The following is a 21,673-nucleotide window of genomic DNA, read 5'->3' as shown; positions in this document are numbered from 1 at the left end:
GTCACCTTCATCAAACTTGCTTTCCAAAGCCATTCAACCCGTGAGCTGTACAACTCGAGTCCACCTGTTCGAGTCCAGCTATACCTGTTTGCTCCTTCATACAGAGTGCTATCTGCCCGGCACCACGATCCTTAGGCTGCAATCAAGAGCTCCCAAGTAGTCCCCTTCTTCAAACCTGTTTTCCCAAGTCACACAACTCTGTGCCCCTACAGCCCTTGCCGACTTGATTTGGCACGTTCCCGCTCAAAGAAACTCCGCCCTCCCCGGATTGATCCAGTTCAGGCCGTCGTGAGCCCAAAGCGCTTGTGGCACCTTAGAACCCACGGGAGAAGTCGGTGGTGAATCTGACGTGCGCCGCTTGACGGCCCGCACAGTGACTACCCAGTGCGTGAGTGCGTTCCTAGGGTGCCTACCATGGGTCTGTGCTTTGCCTCTCCTTGCACCTCCTCCCCATATAGATGCATAATATTCGGGGGGTGCTAGCATACCCTCAAGGCACCAAGTCCCTTCGGATAGAAATCCCACCTCACACAAGAGACAAATATAAAGAGAGAGGGGAGAGAGAAAAGGGAATGGGGACTTGCACAGTACACCACATTGAGCGGGGGATAGGCCCCACCCCCTTTCAGGGATTTATTCAGGAACAATCCACGGGCACGTTGGCCAAGATTAATACAATCAATGAATACAAAACAAACAAATATGCCGATGTAGGATATCCAAGTCGATGTCAATGTCGACGTACAAGATCTCTGATGTCGAGCACACCACGGGGATGGCCCACAAGTATCTCTCGCCGGGCTCGTATCAGATCCAATACCCAGATCCAATGGATCCCAAATCCAATGAATCCAAATCCAAGTGCAAGTCCAAGTGTCATGTGCATCATAGATGCCATGGACATTCTCAGGGCTAGATCCAGAAGAGGCAACCAAATAAAGAGTGAACCAGGTAGAACCAGGATGATAGAGCACAGAGCACTTGTGGCAGTGTAGATTGGAGACAGGCGTGGAGAGCAAGCTGAAGATCAGATGGCTGTCGGCTGCAGGACAGGTGGAGCTGGCTGCAAGAAGGGACTGTCGACTGTAACAGAAGACCAGGCAACTGAAAAGCGCATCATGACATGCATTAGGATCAGTCGGCTGCGTTAAAAGGCCTTAAATGAATTTAGGACTGGCCGACCAGCAGTCAGCCAGTCTACCATTTGTCCAAGGGACATATAAAAGGAATCATAGATGGAGTCATTCATTCCACTAGGGAATGGGTCCTAGTTTAGGACAGATTTAGGTGTTATTACCTTTTATGTAAGGCAGCCCATGGCTGCAGACTTAGGTACCTTTTTGTACCATATGAATATACTGAATTTTCCAGCACCTCTCTCTCTCTCTCTCTCTACTCTCTCTCTATATCTACATTTTGCATCAGATGGTTTTCCAAGAGTGTTTAGGGCTGAAAGAAGACTCCCAGAGCTTCCGCATGTAACATTGGTATCAGAGCATCAAGCTCATTTTATCCAGACATTTATCTGATGTCATTAGGGATTTTCCCCATACTTTTTCACTATTTTATAGCTTATTTTTTGGCATTTATCACTTTTGCTTACAGTCGTGTGCCTTTTGCTACTGGCCAACTACTCTCCATGAGATGTATTGTATATAAGCATGGCTTGATAGAATGCACAGTGGAAGAAGGGAAAGTGGAAACACAGGAGAGACAGTGTGGGAGAGAGATGGAAAGGAAACACAGGAATAGACCTGCTCTCAATATCATCATCCAAGAATACATGTCCCGAGCGAGAGGGAGAAAACCTCATATGTGAGGGACTGCATCAAAACATTGCTAAGCAATGAAAAAGGAGTGAGGGTATGCCAGCTCTATATATGCCATGAAGTAGGTAGCCGACCATCTCACGACTAGGGAAAAAAATCCTCCACGACTAGGATAAAAAGTGCCCAAGACTCCATATAATGGAGATAAAATATGAGTAAAACAAGTGAGGGGTGACCAGCCCCTCTTGCTAACATGGTCATCCCTAGAGGCTAAAATAGGACACCAAACAGGAAGCCAGCAACAAGGAGATGATGTCTAACGCCGCCTCTCAGCACCGGATGCTGAGTGAACTCCAAGAAACTAGAGACGCAGTCCTCGATCATAGATGAAAGACTACAGAAACAGATACCAGGAAAGCTCCACAAGCAATCTCCTCAGCAACTCAACTACAAAAGCAACCGAACAAGCTGCCAGGTACACCGCTCCTCTAGAAGAAAACAACCATGTAGGCCGCGACGTGCTGCTCCAAATAATGGTTCCAAACCCAAGTGTAAGAACACTCCCTGAAGTCGTATGTCGTGTTTCCAGCTTGGAGAAGGTATGAAAAACCTCAAAACCAACCAAGATCAGATCCTGTAGATAATCAATCATGGGAGAAGCAAGCTGCTCCTCACTGGAACCCTCTGAGTCTATCTGCTCTGCCAAATGCTGAAAAGAAGCATCCTCTAGAAAGGTCGGCATCACAAGATGTAAAGACTCTGTAGAAAAGATGGGATCCATCTGCTCAAACTCCGTACCATGAGTTGCCCAATGCTGTACAAAGCACACTCCACTGAGGTGGGCATCGGCAAATGAAAGGACTCCACATCCCCCTTTGAAAAAAGATGTCGTCGGACTAGTACAAGCCCAACCTGATTCTGATCCAAATCCAAAAACTCTGGAAGTACTAGGCACGGTTAGCAACCACAGATCCAAAGCGTCCCACTGAGTTCAAAAAACCATCCTCCAAAACAACAAACCTGCAGAACTGCACAAGGGGAGGGACATTCTCAAAAGCATCACAAAGAGAGGCAGAGGTAGACTCCTCACAATGAGGAAGGGAAGCAAGAATATAAATTGCAATGGTAACAAGATCCCAAGAATCAACAACAAACAAGTGATCCATGTGAAAGGATCACACCTCGCAGGCGAAACACCCTCCTTTCTCTGCAAACACTGCAAAGAACACAGGCTCGAACTTAAACTCTGCTCAAGATCTCTGAAAAGATCACTACTCTTCTCAAAAATCTGTAAACTCTTGTCACAGAAGAAAATCTCCACGGATACAAAACAGCTCCCGAAACTGACCCTCAAGTGAAGTAGCTGGAGATGACCCCCTCTGAGTGTAGAAAACTCCTGTGGGAAGTAAAACGCAGCCAAAACACTGATGTCCAGCAAAAAACATAGCACTTCACCACCAACAGAAGGCAAGGAACATGAAGAAACCGGGTAACTGTGTAGGCCAGGAACAAAACAAAGGTATAGATACTCCATGAACACCTCAGTAGCTAAAGTACTTATCTATCTTCACGTCCTCGTCAATGGATTTGGAGATAATTGTGGGAACCTCGCGAACTGTCACCTCCTCCATGGCTATGATGATCTTGGGAACTCGCATGGAATCTAGAATTGTTTGTGGCTCTGCATGCTTGAACAATTGCACCTCTTGGTTGATGAAACCGGCCTCTGATAGAAAACCAGAGTGCGGTAGGAGCAATCACCCGTCCACTTGTAGTCTAGATGAGAAACCAAACACAGATTGGGGCTAGAGTGCCCAAATCTGAAAACACAGCGACACCTGTTGGCCCCAAAGCTTGGCGCCCCTTGCGGTATTTCTTTATTCAATTAAAATAATATGTATGGCTGAGTACAACACAAAGACCAGCCAAGAGTTTACACCTGTAAGTCCAATCTGACGGCCCACAAATCCTTCTCAGCACAGAGGATCTATGCACACAGATCTGTGTTCTCAAGCAACACACTGTGCCTCCCTCTGATCAGCCAAGATCACAAAGCAGGCCAGCCATGGGCATACATCTGGCATAACTCAAGAGCATGATACATCCTCTCAGCTCAAACATACATATGCTGTTCAATCTCTGTCTTAATCCCTTGTCAATCTGCCATACTCCTCCTCTCACAAGGAGCCAGATAGTGCATACCTGTAGCAGACATCAAGCAATAGAAAGAGAGATAGATGAACAGAGTCAAGGCTTACCAAGTTCAGCTCGTGAAACAACACTGGAGGAAGCAACAGCACTAATCTGTGCCTGCAGGCACTTGAATCCACAATCCTGCTTCACACGTGTGCTTGCACTTGCCTGTATCTTCCTCCTGATGCTCACTCCTATGCTGTCCTTGTAAAATACAGATCTGAAAATCAGCACAGTACCTGTCTGTACCGCCTCGGGATACGTGCCAGGCGTTGTACTAGCATAAACAGCCTGCTGTCCACTTCTGTACCAGCCTGAATCAGCATACACAGGTCTGCACAGGTCTGTCCAGCACCCAGAAAAGCGCCGCCTGCACCTGTACTTGCTGTACCTGACTGCCCGTACACTGTACGGCAGTCGTACAGTAGGGTTTGGGCTGGAAAACAGGCTGTACAGCCTGTACAGAGCTTCTGCGCAGAGTTTCCAGCAGCAGCTCTGTGCGCCGCCAGCAACAGAGGAGAAAGAGAGAGAGAGAGAGAGTGTCCAGTACTGGCCGTACAGTGCTGTACGGCTGGTTCCACTCAGCAAAACAGCACAAAACTGATCTTCAGCAGTCGCCTCCTCTCTTCCTGTGCTTTTCCACGCTAGTTCCACATGCGCATGAAGGAAGACTCCTCTTTTGCTACACGACTCCCCAAAAAGGGAAGAGAGAGAGTGAAGAGAGAGAAAACTCCTTTTCCAATTTAATCCCTAGGGCCCCTACTTAATAAGTTCCTAGGGCCACTAAGGCCTAGGGGCAAACTTCAATAAACATTCAAACTTAATGTTTTAATGTTTCCCCCTTCACACCTAGGGATGTCCACACATCTTAAACACTGTCCGGGCACCCCCCATGTGAATCATAAAATATTCTGACTCTGCAACCACCATGCCCCCACTTGTCCTGCTCCATTTTCACAGGGCCATGACATACCCCCCTCTTGAAAGATGGCAAGCGTCCTCGATTGCATTCTGGTGATGCATCAAAATATCCAAAGTGAAATATACAATATGGCAAGATCAGCGTCCCAATCTCTCTGAGCCATACACATGTATCATCATTCACTGCAAACCAATGGCATAGTAATAGTCCAAGTTGTATACCACTGTGAACCATACATATCCACAAAAATCTCCATGTGACTAGTACACATATATCATAGAAGTCCCATAAACAGATGTACTGTCAGCCTCAGTACCTTCGGATGAGATAAAATCTGCACCAAGCGACCTCTAGATGTCATCTGAGCCTGTCTGTACCAAGGGAGTGGAGGTGCTACCCCCCTCTTGAGCATCAGGTAATGCTCCAGACCCATGCTCTGCTCAACCTGAATGAGCCACAATAAGAGTCGGCTCTAACTCAAAGGCATCGAGATAAAGCTGCAAAACCTGAGGTGAATCTGTTAAGTCACCTTCCTCCATCCACTTCGCATCCATCGGTGAATAGTTCTTGAACTTCACAAGATAGCGACGGGAAACTTTACCTCGTACCTTCCTTTCTTTATGTGCCAGTATCTGCTCTGGAATCAGAACCTCATCAAGTTCCTCAACTTCCGGCTGAGCCTCATCTGATACATCCTCAGGCACATCCCCACGGAAAGGTCTAAGAAGACTCACGTGAAAAGCATTGTGAATCCTCCAGTGATCTGGTAACTTCAAACGATAGGTTACCTCACCAATCTTTTCCAAAACCTGAAAAGGCCCATAATATCGCATACTCAACTTAGGGAATAAGCGCTCTTTACCCTTCATCTTCTTGAGTCTAGCCTTTTCAAAGCGCAAAAGAACCCAATCACCCAATGCAAACTGTAAATCACGTCTGTGACGGTCTGCGGCTTTCTTTTGCTTCTGCTGAGTTTTCTGGAGGGCCAACTTAACTCTCCGATAAGCTTCATCCAAGCTCTCCACATACTGATTAGCCTCAAAGATCTTATCCTTTGTATGCAAAATGGGTGGTACCTTCTTCCCTCCTTCTACAATCTCAAAAGCTATGTACAGTGTTGTTATATGCAAACTCCACCAAAGGAAGATACTTTTCCCATTGTTGCTTGTGCTCTGACACATAACACTTGAGAAGATCTAATACTGTAGAGTTAGCCTCTTCTGACTGACCATCTGTCTGTGGATGAAATGACGATGAAAACTTGAGAGTTGTACCCATGTTGTCAAACAACCCTCTCCAAAACAAACTCGTCATCCGTGGATCACGGTCACTAATGATAGACGTAGGCAAGCCATGATACTTGAAGATGTTCGCCATGAACAACTTCACCATATGATCCACTTTAATTGTCTTCCTCACGGGAATGAAATGAGCCTGCTTACTGAACCTGCATATGATAGTCCAGATGCCATCATTTCCCGTTTGTGTCCGTGGAAGATCAAATACAAAATCCATGGCAATGCTCTCCCAAGGTCTATCCGGAATAGGTAAAGGCTGTAATAACCCTGGTGTCTTCTGACGGTCAAACTTTACCTTCTGACATACAATGCATTGCCTCACAAAGGCATCAACATCTCTTCTCAAGGTTGGCCAATAAAAGAAAGTCTCCACTGCTTTGACCGTGGCGTCAATACCTCTATGACCTGCATACGGTGGAGCATGACTTTCAATCATAACCTTGAGTCGCAATGGCCTGGTAACACACAGTCTGCCATGCATAAATAAAAACCCATCTCTGAGAGTGTAATGCTCATGCCGCTGACCCTCAAACATCTGATCATACAACCTTTCAAAGTCCTCATCATGGGCATACTGCTCTTTCATTTCATCAAGCTCATGATGATAAGCAAGTGAAACTGCAGAGACCTGTGGCTTGCGTGACAAAGCATCTGCCACTACATTCTTTTTGCCTTCCACATGCACAATCTGGAAATGAAACATTGACAAAAAGTTTGCCCAACGCATATGCTTCTCTGAAAGCTTAGTCTGCGTGAGGAAATATCGCAAGGTCTGATGATCTGTCTGTACAGTAAAATCAGCCCCAAGCAAGTAGTGTTTCCATGTAGAAAGAGCGTGAATTACAGCCAACATCTCTTTCTCATACACCTGTAAATGCTTCTCGGCATCTTGCAAAACTCTACTCTCATAGGCTATCACATGTCCCTCTTGCATGAGAACTGCACCAATGCTACTTCCACATGCATCACACTGGACAACAAAAGCCTTTCGGAGGTCCGGTAACACCAATACTGGGTCCGAAGTAAGCTTTTCTTTGAGCTTTTTGAATGCTGTAATTTCCCGATCAGCCCATCTAAACGGAGTTGCTTTCTTCGTCAAAGCATGAAGAGGCGAAGCAATTTCAGCAAAGTGCCGTATGTAACGCCTGTAATAGGAACACAATCCTAAAAAGCTGCGTACATCATGCACGGTCCTCAAAGCTGGCCAATTAAGTATTGCTTCCACCTTTGCTGGATCCATACGGACTCCATGACCAGACACAATATGCCCCAAGAAATGTATATCCTGCAAAAAGAACTCACTCTTCTTGCCATTAACCACCAACCTATGGTTTCTGAGTTCTGCAAACACGATGGCCAAATGCCTTCTATGCTCTTCCTCAGTTCGTGAATGCACAATCATATCATCAAAGAATGTGCCCACAAACTCTCTATGAGGCCTAAAAATCCTGTCCATCATTCTGTTAAATGTGGCAGGCGCATTCGTCAAACCAAAGGGCATAACCAAGAACTCATACAACCCAAACGTGGTTCGGAATGCTGTCTTATGCACATCCTCGGGTCTAATGCGTATCTGATGATACCCGCTTTTCAAGTCAATACGACTAAAAACTGTGGAGCCCTGTAAGCGGTCCAAGATGTCATCGATCCTCGGTATGGGGAATCGATTCTTGATGGTATTCTTATTCAGCGCCCTGTAATCAATACACATGCGCCAAGAACCATCCTTCTTCTGCACTAAGAGCACAGGTGAGCAAAAGGGTGATGAGCTAGGTTGAATCAACCCTTTATTCAATAGCTCCTGCACCTGACTCATAATCTCTTCCTGTTGGGCTGCACTAACACGATACGGCGGTCTATTTGGTGGAGTACTACCAGGAATCAGATCTATAGCATGATCTTCTGGCCTCTCAGGAGGTAATTCTCCTGGCAATGACTCGGAAAAACAGTCTTGAAACCCACTTAAGAAATCAGCCCTGTCCTTATCTAACATTGACAAATTAGACTTAGACTCATCATCCTGTGCATCCTTTACATAAATCAAGTACGCGGAAAGATGCTTTTTCATTACTGATGAAATCGCCGAAGCGGATACAATAGGAACAGATTCCCCTTTGAGTTTTACATCCAATACATGCTCTTTCCCTCTATGAGTCAAAGTAATTTTCCTATTGTAAGTATCCACCACCGCATGTACCCTGTGGCACCATGGCATCCCCAACAAAACATCACAGCCATCCAAAGGCATGATGAAGAACTCCTCGCTGTCCACATAACCCTGCAAATGAAGCCGAAGCTTCCCAATGATAGGAGTAACGGGTTCTGCATACCCTGGACAAGCCATATTTGCCTCATGTAACGGCCCCATCTCCTCTGCGCGAATCCCCAATCGGCCAGCCAAATCTGGTGAAATGAAGTTGGCTCTAGCACCTGTGTCAAAGAAGATCAAAGCATTCTGATCTCTCACTTTGCCCCATGCCCTGCACAACTCTGTAGCTTCACCACTTAGCTGCTCACCCACAAGATCAGGAACTAAGCCTGCAGAAGGCTTTTGTTTCTTTGGCTTGGGCTCTCCTTTATTGTCAGGGTCCTTCTTGGACGTTCTCTAGGGACAATTGAATGACATATGCCCCTCTTCAGTACAGTAAAAACACTTTTGAGCATCTCTCAAAGCCTGTCTTTCCTCAGAAGTCCTTTTGGGCATTGGCAACTTCTTATACTTTGTCTCTGAAGACCCTTTAGCATCACGAGAAGCATGCCCAAATTTTTCAGCTTTCTTGCCCAATTTCTTACTGCCTTTAAACCCAGATGAACCACCTGTGAGTAACGCATTAGCTGTCATAGCATTTTCAATCATCTGTGACATGTTCGTTACTCTTGTCTTTATACAGTAATCTCGTACCTCCTTGGGCAGCCCACAACAATACTTCTCAACCTGCTCAGATAATGGCACGGCACGATAAGAAGTCACTGGGAGTAGAGCTTCCCAAAACTTCTTGTTATAATCCTCCAAACTATCACACTTTGAAGCATCCAGCTTGTGCCATGCTGTCATAACATCCACCTCAAATGTAGATGTGAGCCATACGGAAGAGAAAACCTGTTTGAATTGGACCCATGTGGTGGGTGCTATGCCCTGCAAAAGAAGAGTAGACCACCACTGCAAAGCATTGCCCTTGAGAAAAGTGGCAGCTTTCCTCACCTTTGAGGACTCTGTGTAATTCCCACCAGAAAAAGCAGCATCAAACTGCTGTAAAAAGGTAAGTGCCTTCAATTTATCCTTGGCCCCACTGAAAGTGTCAAACTTCACTGCAGCTCCCCCTTCCTTGTAATCCTTCGCCTTGCCCATAGGCGTTAGATTATCATATGGAAGTGGTTTCGTAAGATTGCTGCCCCCAACATTCATACCCATCATTGGGTCAACATTTCCCATTCCCATGCCAGGCATACCATACATCCCAGCCATGTTTCCATACACTCCATGCTGCATACCTGGCTGCATGCCACCAAACATATTGCCTTGCATCCCAGGTTGCATGCTTCCAAACACATTTCCTTGCATACCGGACTGCATACCACCATACATATTCCCTTGCATGCCAGGCTGAAAATTGGCTCCAAAAGGCCCATACATACCCATGCCTCCCTGAGGATAACCCCCAGTCATGGATTGGAACACCGAGCCACCACCAAAGTACCCTGGATGCATGTTCTGCTGAGGAATAGGTGGCTGTCCATAGAAGGAACTCTGTGGGTTAGCACCAAAAGCATGCTGCATGTTCGGAAACTGGGCAGGAGATGGATCCTGTGGAGTGGTACCACTATGACCTTGAGAAAGATTCTTCGAACGAACCTTCTTCTTCTTTTTCTGGGGCTCTGAGCGGGGCTCTGAGCGAGATCTCAAAAATTCAGCAAATCTCTCGCTCTGTGTGAGCTGCATAAAAGTATCCATAACACTAGCCAAGCGATCTTTGAACCGAGCATCATCATCCTCTTTACCATGCACATCTTCTGGCTGTGTTACATCCTCATAAGGCTCAACATCTGCAGCCTGTTCTCCTGCAAAAATATCCTCAGATACATCTCTTTCAGGAGAAGTCTCTTGCTCTTCTTCTTCTTGATAGAAGTACTCTTCCTCTGTATCAGACATGATTGCTGAATTTTCAGCGATGGCTTTCTTCAAAGCAACCACGAGCTCACCCCCTTCAGAAAGTTGATGATTGGTCCCGGCAACGGAACCTTGAAACCGGCCTCTGATAGAAAACCAGAGTGCGGTAGGAGCAATCACCCGTCCACTTGTAGTCTAGATGAGAAACCAAACACAGATTGGGGCTAGAGTGCCCAAATCTGAAAACACAGCGACACCTGTTGGCCCCAAAGCTTGGCGCCCCTTGCGGTATTTCTTTATTCAATTAAAATAATATGTATGGCTGAGTACAACACAAAGACCAGCCAAGAGTTTACACCTGTAAGTCCAATCTGACGGCCCACAAATCCTTCTCAGCACAGAGGATCTGTGTTCTCAAGCAACACACTGTGCCTCCCTCTGATCAGCCAAGATCACAAAGCAGGCCAGCCATGGGCATACATCTGGCATAACTCAAGAGCATGATACATCCTCTCAAGAGCATGATACATCCTCTCAGCTCAAACATACATATGCTGTTCAATCTCTGTCTTAATCCCTTGTCAATCTGCCATACTCCTCCTCTCACAAGGAGCCAGATAGTGCATACCTGTAGCAGACATCAAGCAATAGAAAGAGAGATAGATGAACAGAGTCAAGGCTTACCAAGTTCAGCTCGTGAAACAACACTGGAGGAAGCAACAGCACTAATCTGTGCCTGCAGGCACTTGAATCCACAATCCTGCTTCACACGTGTGCTTGCACTTGCCTGTATCTTCCTCCTGATGCTCACTCCTATGCTGTCCTTGTAAAATACAGATCTGAAAATCAGCACAGTACCTGTCTGTACCGCCTCGGGATACGTGCCAGGCGTTGTACTAGCATAAACAGCCTGCTGTCCACTTCTGTACCAGCCTGAATCAGCATACACAGGTCTGTCCAACACCCAGAAAAGCGCCGCCTGCACCTGTACTTGTTGTACCTGACTGCCCGTACACTGTACGGCAGTCGTACAGTAGGGTTTGGGCTGGAAAACAGGCTGTACAGCCTGTACAGAGCTTCTGCGCAGAGTTTCCAGCAGCAGCTCTGTGCGCCGCCAGCAACAGAGGAGAAAGAGAGAGAGAGAGAGAGTGTCCAGTACTGGCCGTACAGTGCTGTACGGCTGGTTCCACTCAGCAAAACAGCACAAAACTGATCTTCAGCAGTCGCCTCCTCTCTTCCTGTGCTTTTCCACGCTAGTTCCACATGCGCATGAAGGAAGACTCCTCTTTTGCTACACGACTCCCCAAAAAGGGAAGAGAGAGAGTGAAGAGAGAGAAAACTCCTTTTCCAATTTAATCCCTAGGGCCCCAACTTAATAAGTTCCTAGGGCCACTAAGGCCTAGGGGCAAACTTCAATAAACATTCAAACTTAATGTTTTAATGTTTCCCCCTTCACACCTAGGGATGTCCACACATCTTAAACACTGTCCGGGCACCCCCCATGTGAATCATAAAATATTCTGACTCTGCAACCACCATGCCCCCACTTGTCCTGCTCCATTTTCACAGGGCCATGACAGTTGACCTCGACCTGCGGATTTGACACGGTTTCTAGTGGCTCTTTGGTATCCCTTTGTCCTTGGTCTTCTACTGCGGTACTCTTGTCCTCTTCCTTGGTCTTTACCACACTTGCTTCCACTAGAGTACTTTGACTCATCATGACGAAAAACTCCTTTATTTCTTTCCAATACTCTTCTTCACGTCTTTTCTTCTTTGCCTTGCTTCTTCTTCACATTGTTCCCTTCAGCGATCTTGATCTTCACATGCTTGTTAGTAAATCTTTACCCTTTCCTGCGATGCCCATTCGAACATTGCCCAACTAGCTTCACTTTGCCTTTTCATCAAAGTGAAAATATCCTCTATGGTTTCCATGAAAAAACACTTGCTGTTTTTTGCTATAATCAGCCCCAAAACCCTAAACCTAGGCTTCTACATGCATCCTAGACATCCTAGAACCATGCTAGACTGCAATATGGACTTTCTAGTACTATACTATGCTGACAATGAGCAAAAAGCTGATGTAAAAAGGCTTATTTAATGCAAAAGCGCAAACCCTAATTTGCCGATTTACATGTAAACCTTAGCATTGATGCAAAACTTTTCCTAGGGACAACCTAGGCATGCTTGTCAGAATGCACAGCGAAAATGAAGACAACTGCTGTGGAGAGCAAAACGCAGATGAGAGAGGGAGAAATGAAATGAAATGTTATATTAATGTCTTCAAAAGGCCAAAGTGACCTATGAGACCAAAGTTACAACAATGTGACATCTGATACACTGTCTGGAAAAGAAAAGAAAGAACTGAAGGTAAGTATCTAGCCCTACAATACATCAGTAGGGAGCATCCGGAAGCACCAACTAGGGAGAGTGGGAAGCTAATGCTACTGGTCAAAATGGGGTACATGAGTACATGGATACATGAATACATGAATATGGGGGAGTACAAAAGTGACAGTGAGTACAACAGTATATGGTTGGAGTGGTAATCATCCTAGGAGCTCTAGCATGGGTCTCTGCCCAATGGCTTGGATATCTGCCGTAGTGAGATGCTTGGTCGGACAAGCCCGATGCCTCGCAATGATGCTCTGAATCCTCCGGTGTAGGCACCGTCTCCGATGTGGGGATCCGCAAACCCTCGAGCGTCTGGATCTGCCCAACTGGTACTAGAGTCCCACGGGGTGCCTGCTGCTGGGCTGTCGGCTGTGTGTTCTCCTAGGTAGTCCCTCTAAAGAAGTCAGTAATCTGTCTCTGTGTGGACTCCCTACCAGTCGGCGGGCATCTGCTCTTGATAATGGAATCTCTGAGCCTGCGGATCTCCATGAGATAAAAAGCCCAGCATCTCTGATCACAATAGTCCATGACTCTAGCCAGTGATCCAAATCCCTCTCTAAAAAGGCAATGGTAGCGCCCTCGAATCTCATAGTATGTTGTGCAGCGACAGATGTAGTGCTCCTCCGTCTCTGGCTCTGTCCAACAAATCTGACAAATCCTGTCCCCGGAGGTATGCCTCTAAATCTACCTGTCTCTATCTCTAACGGATGTGAATAGGTGCGGATTTGCCCAATGGCGCACCTCAATCCATGAGACAGATGGGTATCCATGTAGCTCGGTCTAAGTATAAAGCCATCCTCAGTGGTGTGGAGAAGATGGTCTCTATAGAAAGCCATCTTCGTCCCCAACTCCTGTGAGGGCTCTAGCCATGTCCTCCTAGTGTCCAACTGAATGAGGTCTTATCTGATGACTCCTAATCTGAGAATGTGTCAAGGTGAGAGAGGGTGCCTCCAGAGAGTACTGGAAGGGTGGAAGTCTAACTAAACTAAATCCATGGAGCTCAAACCAAGATGCTATCTGCGCATACCAACATGAAGTGTCTCCCTCCAGAAGCTGTATAAACTCTGTTATATACACTAGAAAATCCTGGAATGATACAAGAGAAGTGTGGGGGGCATGGCCACTATATATGGCCCCAGGCTGCTGGTCGGCCAGCCCAAAAGCAACCGACAGCAGCCAAAGATGCTCACGACCAGCAAACAAGTCAGTCGGCCAGGAGAAAGGCAGTCGACCAACATTGAGGAAGAAGTCGGGTAGCACCAGTCCAGTCGGCCAGCAGTAGAGACAGCGGATAGCCCTCCCATAGCTAGCAAAAATGGAAAAATACTATGGAAAGTGAGGAAAAATGGTGGAACACCTAAAATGGGCGGGCACACCCACAACAGAGGCCCTAGCATATACTACACAGACAGGAGATGACTGCTAACACCCCCTCTCAGCTCCTGGATGTATAACCAACCCTAGTGAGCTGTAGTGCTGCCAGAGCATAGCCTGAGGTAAATACTTCGTGAAGAGGTCTGCCACATTGTCCTCCGTCGAACAATAAACAAGCAAGATGTCACCAGCCAAAATCTTCTCATGAACAAAGTGATATTGTATACAAGTTCCGAACAATAGCAATATAGCTCAGGTTATCGCACTGGCATCGAGGATTTCTAACGACGGAGACTCTAGAGCACCTTGCATCCCCGCAAGATCTCCTTTCTCTTGCTCTTAGCCCATCGGAGCCTAGCTGTGGGCACGTGGCTAGCAATCACAAGCAGACCAACTAGTTGTTGCCATTGCGGGAGCCTTGAGAAGAGCCACAGACATTGCCTGTGAAACTGCCCCCAGGCACAACAGGTATGGCAGCGCATCCTCCACCTATTCACCTCCAATCCAAGCACCGTCTGCACCGTCACATGGGGGCTGTAGCTTGGGTTGCAGAGGCGGGTGAGGCCTTACTTTAGGATGATGATGGGCGAGGCTTTGCCTTAAGCCTCACTCACATGTGCATCTCTGTGACTGCACCGACAGTTCCGGTACGGCCCTGGACTCCAGAATCACACACTAGCTCATGATGGGAGATCATCAACAGCATAGCAGCTTAGCACACCTGGCGAGCCCGATGCAACAAGGCCATCGACGACTTGATCCCCCCCAAAAAAAAACAGCTGAGATCCCCCCCCCCCCCCCCCCCGCCCGGCCAAAAAAAAAAAAAAACAGCTGAGATCATCTGTTCCATTTAGGTAGATCTCATACACACCTGTCAGAATACGCAGCGGAGATGATGACCAGATCTAGGAACACAAGAGCAAAAAACGCAGGCAAAAAAACAGCACAAGAGAGAGAGAGAGAAGTAGGCGTGTAACTCTGCTATGATATACACAAGAAGATCCCAGTATGATACACATGTGGTATGGGGGCTGGGGGCCTATTTATATGCCCCCACATCAGCAGTCAGCCTGCAGTAGGCAGCTGACTGGCCCTGAGAACTCCACGACCAGCATCACATCCAGTCAGCCAGATCATCAGCAGTCGGCCACCTCCCAGAGGCAGTCGTGGACCAGTTCAACAGTCGGCCAGCACATGGGCTGCCTCCCAAGCCACAAAAAAATGGGAAAAAATAGGGGAAAAATGCAGGGAGTGAGGAAAAATGATAAAACACCTGATAAGGGCGGGCACACCCACAACAAAGGCCCTGGTGTATAAATCTAGACAGGAGATGACTTCTAACACCCCCTCTCAGCTCCTGGCTGTGAAACCAACCACTGGGAGCTGGGGTGCCGCCTGAGTAAATCCTGAGAGAGCGACTTCGTGAAGAGGTCCACCGTACTGTCCTCCGTCGAGCAGAAGGATCAACACCTGTTACGGTGCACAAACAAGTCCTGGAAACCTGATGAAACCTGTCAACCACCCCCTCTGAGTTCGGAACCACAAAGCCTGGAGAAACCACCTCCTTCTAGAAGTAAGCACCTGCCATTTCCGAAAGGTCCCCGTGGAAAGAACATCCTTAATCCAGTTGTAGCCTCCCTCCGATAGAGCGGCCAGCCGAGGACCTCATATGTATATACTACTGCTTTTAGCAATGTTGTATTCAGCCGTATGGCTGGTTTTTCTTTATAACTAATAGAAGGATCTTTCTAAAATGTTGCATGTGTGGTGCGTGCAAAGACCGCTTCGAGTATGCTTAGCACGAGAGAACTTGTGACATGTGAGGGAACTAATCGTAGTAATCACAACCTTAGGCTAGCTAAACTTCACTTAATGATGCTTAAGAGAGAGACAAATAGTGTCAATGCAATGCAATGCAGCTATATTAGATGAATGGGTTACAATGAGATCTAAATAGATCTATGATGCTGTCCTAGATGAAGATCCTTCTCGGGATGAGAGGGATAGGCTGAATGCTGATGATGAGGACTGTTCCTTGCTCCAATGCTGAGATCCACCCTTCGATGCCGGCTTCCCTCTATGTAGGAGGTAGGAATGATGAACTATGTGCTGAATATGCTGGCTAAACTGCTGATCTGCTTCTCCCTTGCTCCATGGATAAGAAACACTGAGGAGAGATGAGACAATGGACTGAATATGCTGCCTATGATGACTATATGCTGAGTGAACTGCTGTCCCGCTGACTTCCCTTGTCTCCTAGGAAGGAAACGCTGAAGAGAAGATGAGATAACCATGCTGAAATGATGCGCTGCTTATATATGAGAGCATGGCTGCTGGTCGGCCAGTGTGCTGCAGTCGGCCAGCCTGTCTGGGACCTCACGACCTCATAAATGCATAATTGCTGCTGTCAGCTGCCCATAATATGCTGTCGGCTGGTGCTAACAAGCCAGAGATGCCTTCTAAGCCTTGAGTTACTGCAATGCGTACCCCTTGCCCATGGCCTTGTAAGCAGTTGGCCACTATTAAAACCATTGCCTTCAACAAGTTGTGGGGGCCCAATATTGACTGAAAATCTCTACTACTCTAGAGCATTATGTTCTCACTAAAACTATGTGATATTTGTGTTCAGTTCTGAACAAAAGAAAATGTCTTAAAACCAAGGAGACAAAAACTAACCGTTGAAAGTGCAGTGAAGACTGTCAATACCCAATCACCCTCACCAGATGTATCATTGAAGGTCTCATATTGCAGTTTGGCTTCATTTTTAAAAAAAAAGATGCACACATAAACAGAGGTATGTTACAACCTTGAACAAAAAGCAACAACTTACACGCTTCACAGCAAATTAAGGTAAATTTGTATGAAATTTTGCAAAATTTATTGACAAGATGGTCATACTCATGAGTTTGTAGTAAGCCCGGTACAAAACAGCCTTCCCATCGATCAGGATAAGCTTACTTTCTCCCTCTCTTGAAGATCCTTCTTTTGACAACAAAGCAGTGGAGCCTTGAGTGGGTTGTTGAACAACAGGCTGGTCATCTGGTAAAGCAGCAATAAGCTGCTTCTGTGATAGCTGCACATCATTGGACAAAGCTCGAATAAGACAAACCACACCTAGGTGACATCAACATATGCAATGTAAGAGAAAACAACCTGAGGTGTATACAAGAGAACATATGATCTTTCCTAGCACAAAACTTTAAAACTCAAATTGCACAATAATATAGATAGAGAAGAATAATGTATATACCTAGATGAATCCAGGAACATGCCCAAATTCACCGTTTAGAAATGTGCATGTTATATACTCATGGTAGTCAACCCTCAAGACTATATAACTATCAACTCCATTACTGGAAAATCCCCACACCCATGTGCTCTTGTGAAGGGAGCTTTGATGACTGATTTGGAACTGTTAAGATGGAGGTTGTATGCTAGTAGAAGCTAGGGAGTAAACTCAAAGTGATGACTGATGAACTCTTAGGAGAAGGGGCTGGCCGTGTATCTATATAGGCCTGTATGCACGGGGCAACCATGACATGACTGCGTAAGTCCGTAGTCATAGTCGGTTCCATCGTCCGCGGTGTAGACTCAGCCCATAAAGATGTACTAGATACTGCATAGCAATGTCCCCACCTCCCACGACCATCCAAGCTCATCTTTGGGCCCTGTTTGGGCATTGCAATGTCAGGCCAGGTTATCCAAGAGTAGAGTCTCCCTATTCCATGTGTGGACCATTATGAGATCAGCCTATTTGGTAGTGTGCCAAATCTAATCCAAGCCACATCTCTAAACCATTTGGCCTCCTATGCCACCTTCTCGTGTGAATACGGGGATGTCAGGCGCCCGCGCTCAACCATGGCTACTTATAATGGGGGCCGTAGAAACAAGACCTAGCCGATGCCTGGACTATACAATATGAGGGTGGAGCATTGATATCCAACACCCCTCCTCAATGTCCAACCGAAGGTGTACTACTCTGTGGTCCGATGCCAAGTCAAGAAGATGCCACTCCATCTTGGCTACTTCTGCACCACTCTCCATATCTTGTAGAATCCTCCTCAGCCATAATGCCTCACATGATGCAAAGCATGCAACTTTGTACTCCGCTTCCGTCAACAAGAATGCAACAGCAGGCTGTTTCTTATTGATCCAAGAAATGCATCCCGAACTAAGAGAAAAACAATACCCTGTTTACTGAGTGCCTGGTGTCCGAATCATCCACCCAATCTAAGTCACAAAAGCCACTAAGGGTCTTGCCCGTAGGGCCGCAACATAGGGGATGTTGTACTCCCAAGTACCTTTGATGTATCACAACACCCGCATACCTCCTTTCCAATGATTCTCATGGAGCTTGTTGGAAAATGTCACGTGCATCCCACGCTTGGATGACACGTGAACATATTTGAACAAGAAGGTGCAGGACCTGGAGTGGAAAACCGGTCCCGTGTGAGCCCAATCCAGGACGAGTCAGCCAGGGTTCTACTCCATGCTTCCGAGGTCAAGTGTGCATTGTCCTGCACATAAAGCAGTGCAAGTCCGCGCTGTGAGTCTCCCTCTGGAATGATGTCAGTGGTTCTGTGTATCTGGTATGATACTGGATGCCAAACCTCTGTGTAGACATGTAGGTTTGAATGTAGAATAGGGGCCAGCCCATAGGGCTACCCCAGAGCCAACAAGCCTAAGGCTCATGTAGTAGGCATGGGGAGGTTTAGAACCACCCCAACGGGCCAGGAGGGCCCCATGTTGAGCCCACTTGCCCTAGCTTTGGTCTGGGCAGGCTGTTGGCCAGCCCAAGGCGTCTGGTCAGGCAGCCAACAGGGCCTACAGGCCAGCCCAGCCAAGCGGCCAGGCCAAATGGCTGCCCTGCAGCCAGTCGGCCAAGTATGGGGACTGCCCATACAGGTTGCGCAAGGCTGCCCAGCAGCCAGGTTCATGCGCAGGGTGGCTGGCCAGGGCAGCAGTGTGAAAACGCTGAATATAATAGCATTTAATTGCTACAAGTCCAGGTCATGGAGGAATTATTAAGACAGCAGACCAGCAGCATGAATGAGTATATAAAGCCCAGCCATAAATCAGGTTATTCATCTCATAATTCACAAGGTGCTGCAGCTCCTCAAGGGCCAGGACAGCCAAGGGACAAGCTAACGCAAGCGTGAAGGTTTGAAGGTCAAGGGCAGAGATCTATCTCAACCAAAACACGTTCAGTTAGTCTTTTATTTTCAGATTTTGCATCATTCTAATAAAAGCAAATACACCATTCGTGGTGGGGGCCCTACAGAGGGTATTTGGGACCCAATACTGTGTCCTCTTCTCCCTCCCTCCCTCTCTCTATTTTCTGCACATCTATTTTCAGTTTTGTGCATTATTCTCGTCATGAAACATTTGCTGATTTCTGAGCATTGAAGTTACCGATCTCCCCCAAAGCTTGCGCATGTTACAATGGTATTAGAGCCTACTTCAAGTGTAAAGACTCAGCAAGAAACTAGAAATTTTTTCTCGCTCGTGTGGTTGGTTTTCAGACTCCGGTGGACTACCCCTTTCGGAGTGACTCCTATCCCCCTAAGGACAATTGGTTTCAGCCTCCGGAAGTCTCCCACACACTAGTGGATGGTCAAATTGCGGTTCGGAAAGGTATTGCATTTTCCTGCTTAGGCGAGCTACGACGACGCGAGAGAACAAGAACCTTGGAACCGAAGTGCACCAGGCAGTCCATCTAGGGCATCAAGCATGAGTGTACAAGAGATGTTCCAAAAGATGATGCAAGCAATCGCAGAACAGAGTACCAAGTTGGAAGAGCAAAAGACCCAGATACTGGCTCTCAAAGAGCACACCCATTCTCTAGCTCCGCGTTTTCCGTCTCCTCCTCCCTCTCCTTCCATTTCCCAGATTCCAGATCCTCTACAAAGGGACCCTTTCAAAGGGTCACGACCGCAGCCGAGTTCGATGCTTGAGTTGCAGATGCGTGCAATGGAGATTCGACAACGTGAAGACGACACCATGTGACGCATGGAACATGAGCGATACCTTGCGGCTTTGGACGCAAGACTGACACCAGCGGCTTCCTCAAATCATTTTCCCAAGAAAATGAACTTCCTCGACCCCACAACTCTTTATTCATGGTTGCATCAATTTGAAGCTTACTTTGCCACGCACACATGCAAGAGTTGACTTGCATTTTGTGGATACCACACTTTTGGCTCTCTCTCTCTCTCTCATTTCTGTGTGTGAGCTTCTCTACCCTGCACCTAACCCTAATGTGCAGGTTTGTGTGTGTGAGTGTGTGAGTCCAACACCCAACATTTGGTATCAGAGCTGGGTGGCTGTGCAGAATCTGCTAAAAAAACTGCAAAATTCCGTCGACGCTGTGTTTTTTCCGTCGACAGCGAATTTCCGTCGACGTCCGTCTGCCCCTGGCTTCCGTCCGCCGGTTCCGTCCAATTGCTCAGCCGTCCAGCCGCAAGAGACGGGCGGCACTAGTGGGGAGCCCACCACCTCCGCCCAGCTCGCGGGCAGCGCCGCCGTCAATAGCCGCCGTAGTCCCGTCAATCGACGGTCAGCACAGGCCTGTCGTCCCGTTCCGTCGACGCCTGCAGACTAGCCGTTCTGTCACAGCCACCGGACATCTCGTCCCGTTCGGCCTCCGTCGCCGTCGCCTCGCCCAGCGCTCCGAGCCCGCCGTCGCTGTTCCGTTCCCGTCTGCTCCGACCTCCGAGTGTGCTACCCCACGACCGCCTCTGCTCGCGCCCCACGCTAACTCTGTTCGTGGCCTTCGCTCGCCGCCAGCGACCTCGACACCTGCCGTTGACGGCTCCCGCTCCGGCTCCACTGCTCGCCCGCCCCTGGTCGCCCGTTTCAGGCCATTCGCGCTAGCCCACTACACCGACGACTCCAGTTACATCTGGTCGCCTGCCCGCCACCAGTTCATCTATCCACGGCTGCCGCTTCCGCCTGCTCGCCTGCCCGCCACCAGCTCGACTACCCAACATTCCGCCTGCTCGCCACCTGCAACGACTTCCTCCATCGCCAAGTTTTTTTTTCAAGTTGTCTGCTCCAAGCCTGCTGCCCTTGCCTGGAGGTATTTTTCTGTACAAATTTCTAGGTCAAATACAAAATCTGCAGCCATTGTAGGGCAGGTCATATGCCGATTTTGCAGACAATAAATACTGTGCAATCAGATTGAAAAGAAAATTGCAGATGAAATTTGGGGGTTTTTGAAATTGAGGTCAAAATCAGCACATTGAACCTCTCTTATTTGCAGAAATTTGGGGGTTTTCAAAATTGAGGTCAAAATTGGCAAATTGAAGCTCTTACATTTGCAGAAATTTGGGGCTTTTCTGAAAATTGGCCAATTAGATGCACATTGAAGCGATTGGAGTGCATAAAAATTGGGGATTTTCTGATTGGAGCATGTAATTGGGCATTACAGCTGCGATTTGTCGTGTATGTATACACATTGAGTGTAATTGGACAATTTGGTGCAGGTTTACACTTGCTTTGGTTTGCAGGCATACATTTGCACAGGACATTTGGTTGCCTGGCAGTGCACATTGGTGCTTGGTTTGCTTGCAGTTATACTTTGTTGACATGGCACAGAATGCTACGGATGTATTTGGTG

General features: G+C 47.3%; 1 protein-coding gene across 2 annotated transcripts in view; it reads right to left on the bottom strand.

Moving 5' to 3' along the window:
* The window catches only part of LOC147611680 (uncharacterized), a 91,445-nt gene that overhangs the window by 26,694 nt on the left and 43,078 nt on the right, over positions 1-21,673 (bottom strand). For both annotated transcript variants that reach the window (XM_086784727.1, XM_086784728.1), the window contains exons 2-3: positions 16,954-17,128; positions 16,732-16,811 (exon numbers count right to left, since the gene is read on the bottom strand). In XM_086784727.1, the coding sequence (XP_086640853.1) occupies positions 16,732-16,811; positions 16,954-17,128 (255 nt within the window). The remainder of the gene's footprint in view (positions 1-16,731; positions 16,812-16,953; positions 17,129-21,673) is intronic.

Source organism: Cibotium barometz, chromosome 47, assembly GCF_041138505.1.
Source record: "Cibotium barometz isolate CiBa-2024 chromosome 47, ASM4113850v1, whole genome shotgun sequence".
Taxonomy (NCBI): Eukaryota; Viridiplantae; Streptophyta; class Polypodiopsida; order Cyatheales; family Cibotiaceae; genus Cibotium; species Cibotium barometz.
The sequence above is the reverse complement of the archived record's forward strand: the minus strand, read 5'-3'. Positions and strand labels throughout refer to the sequence as shown.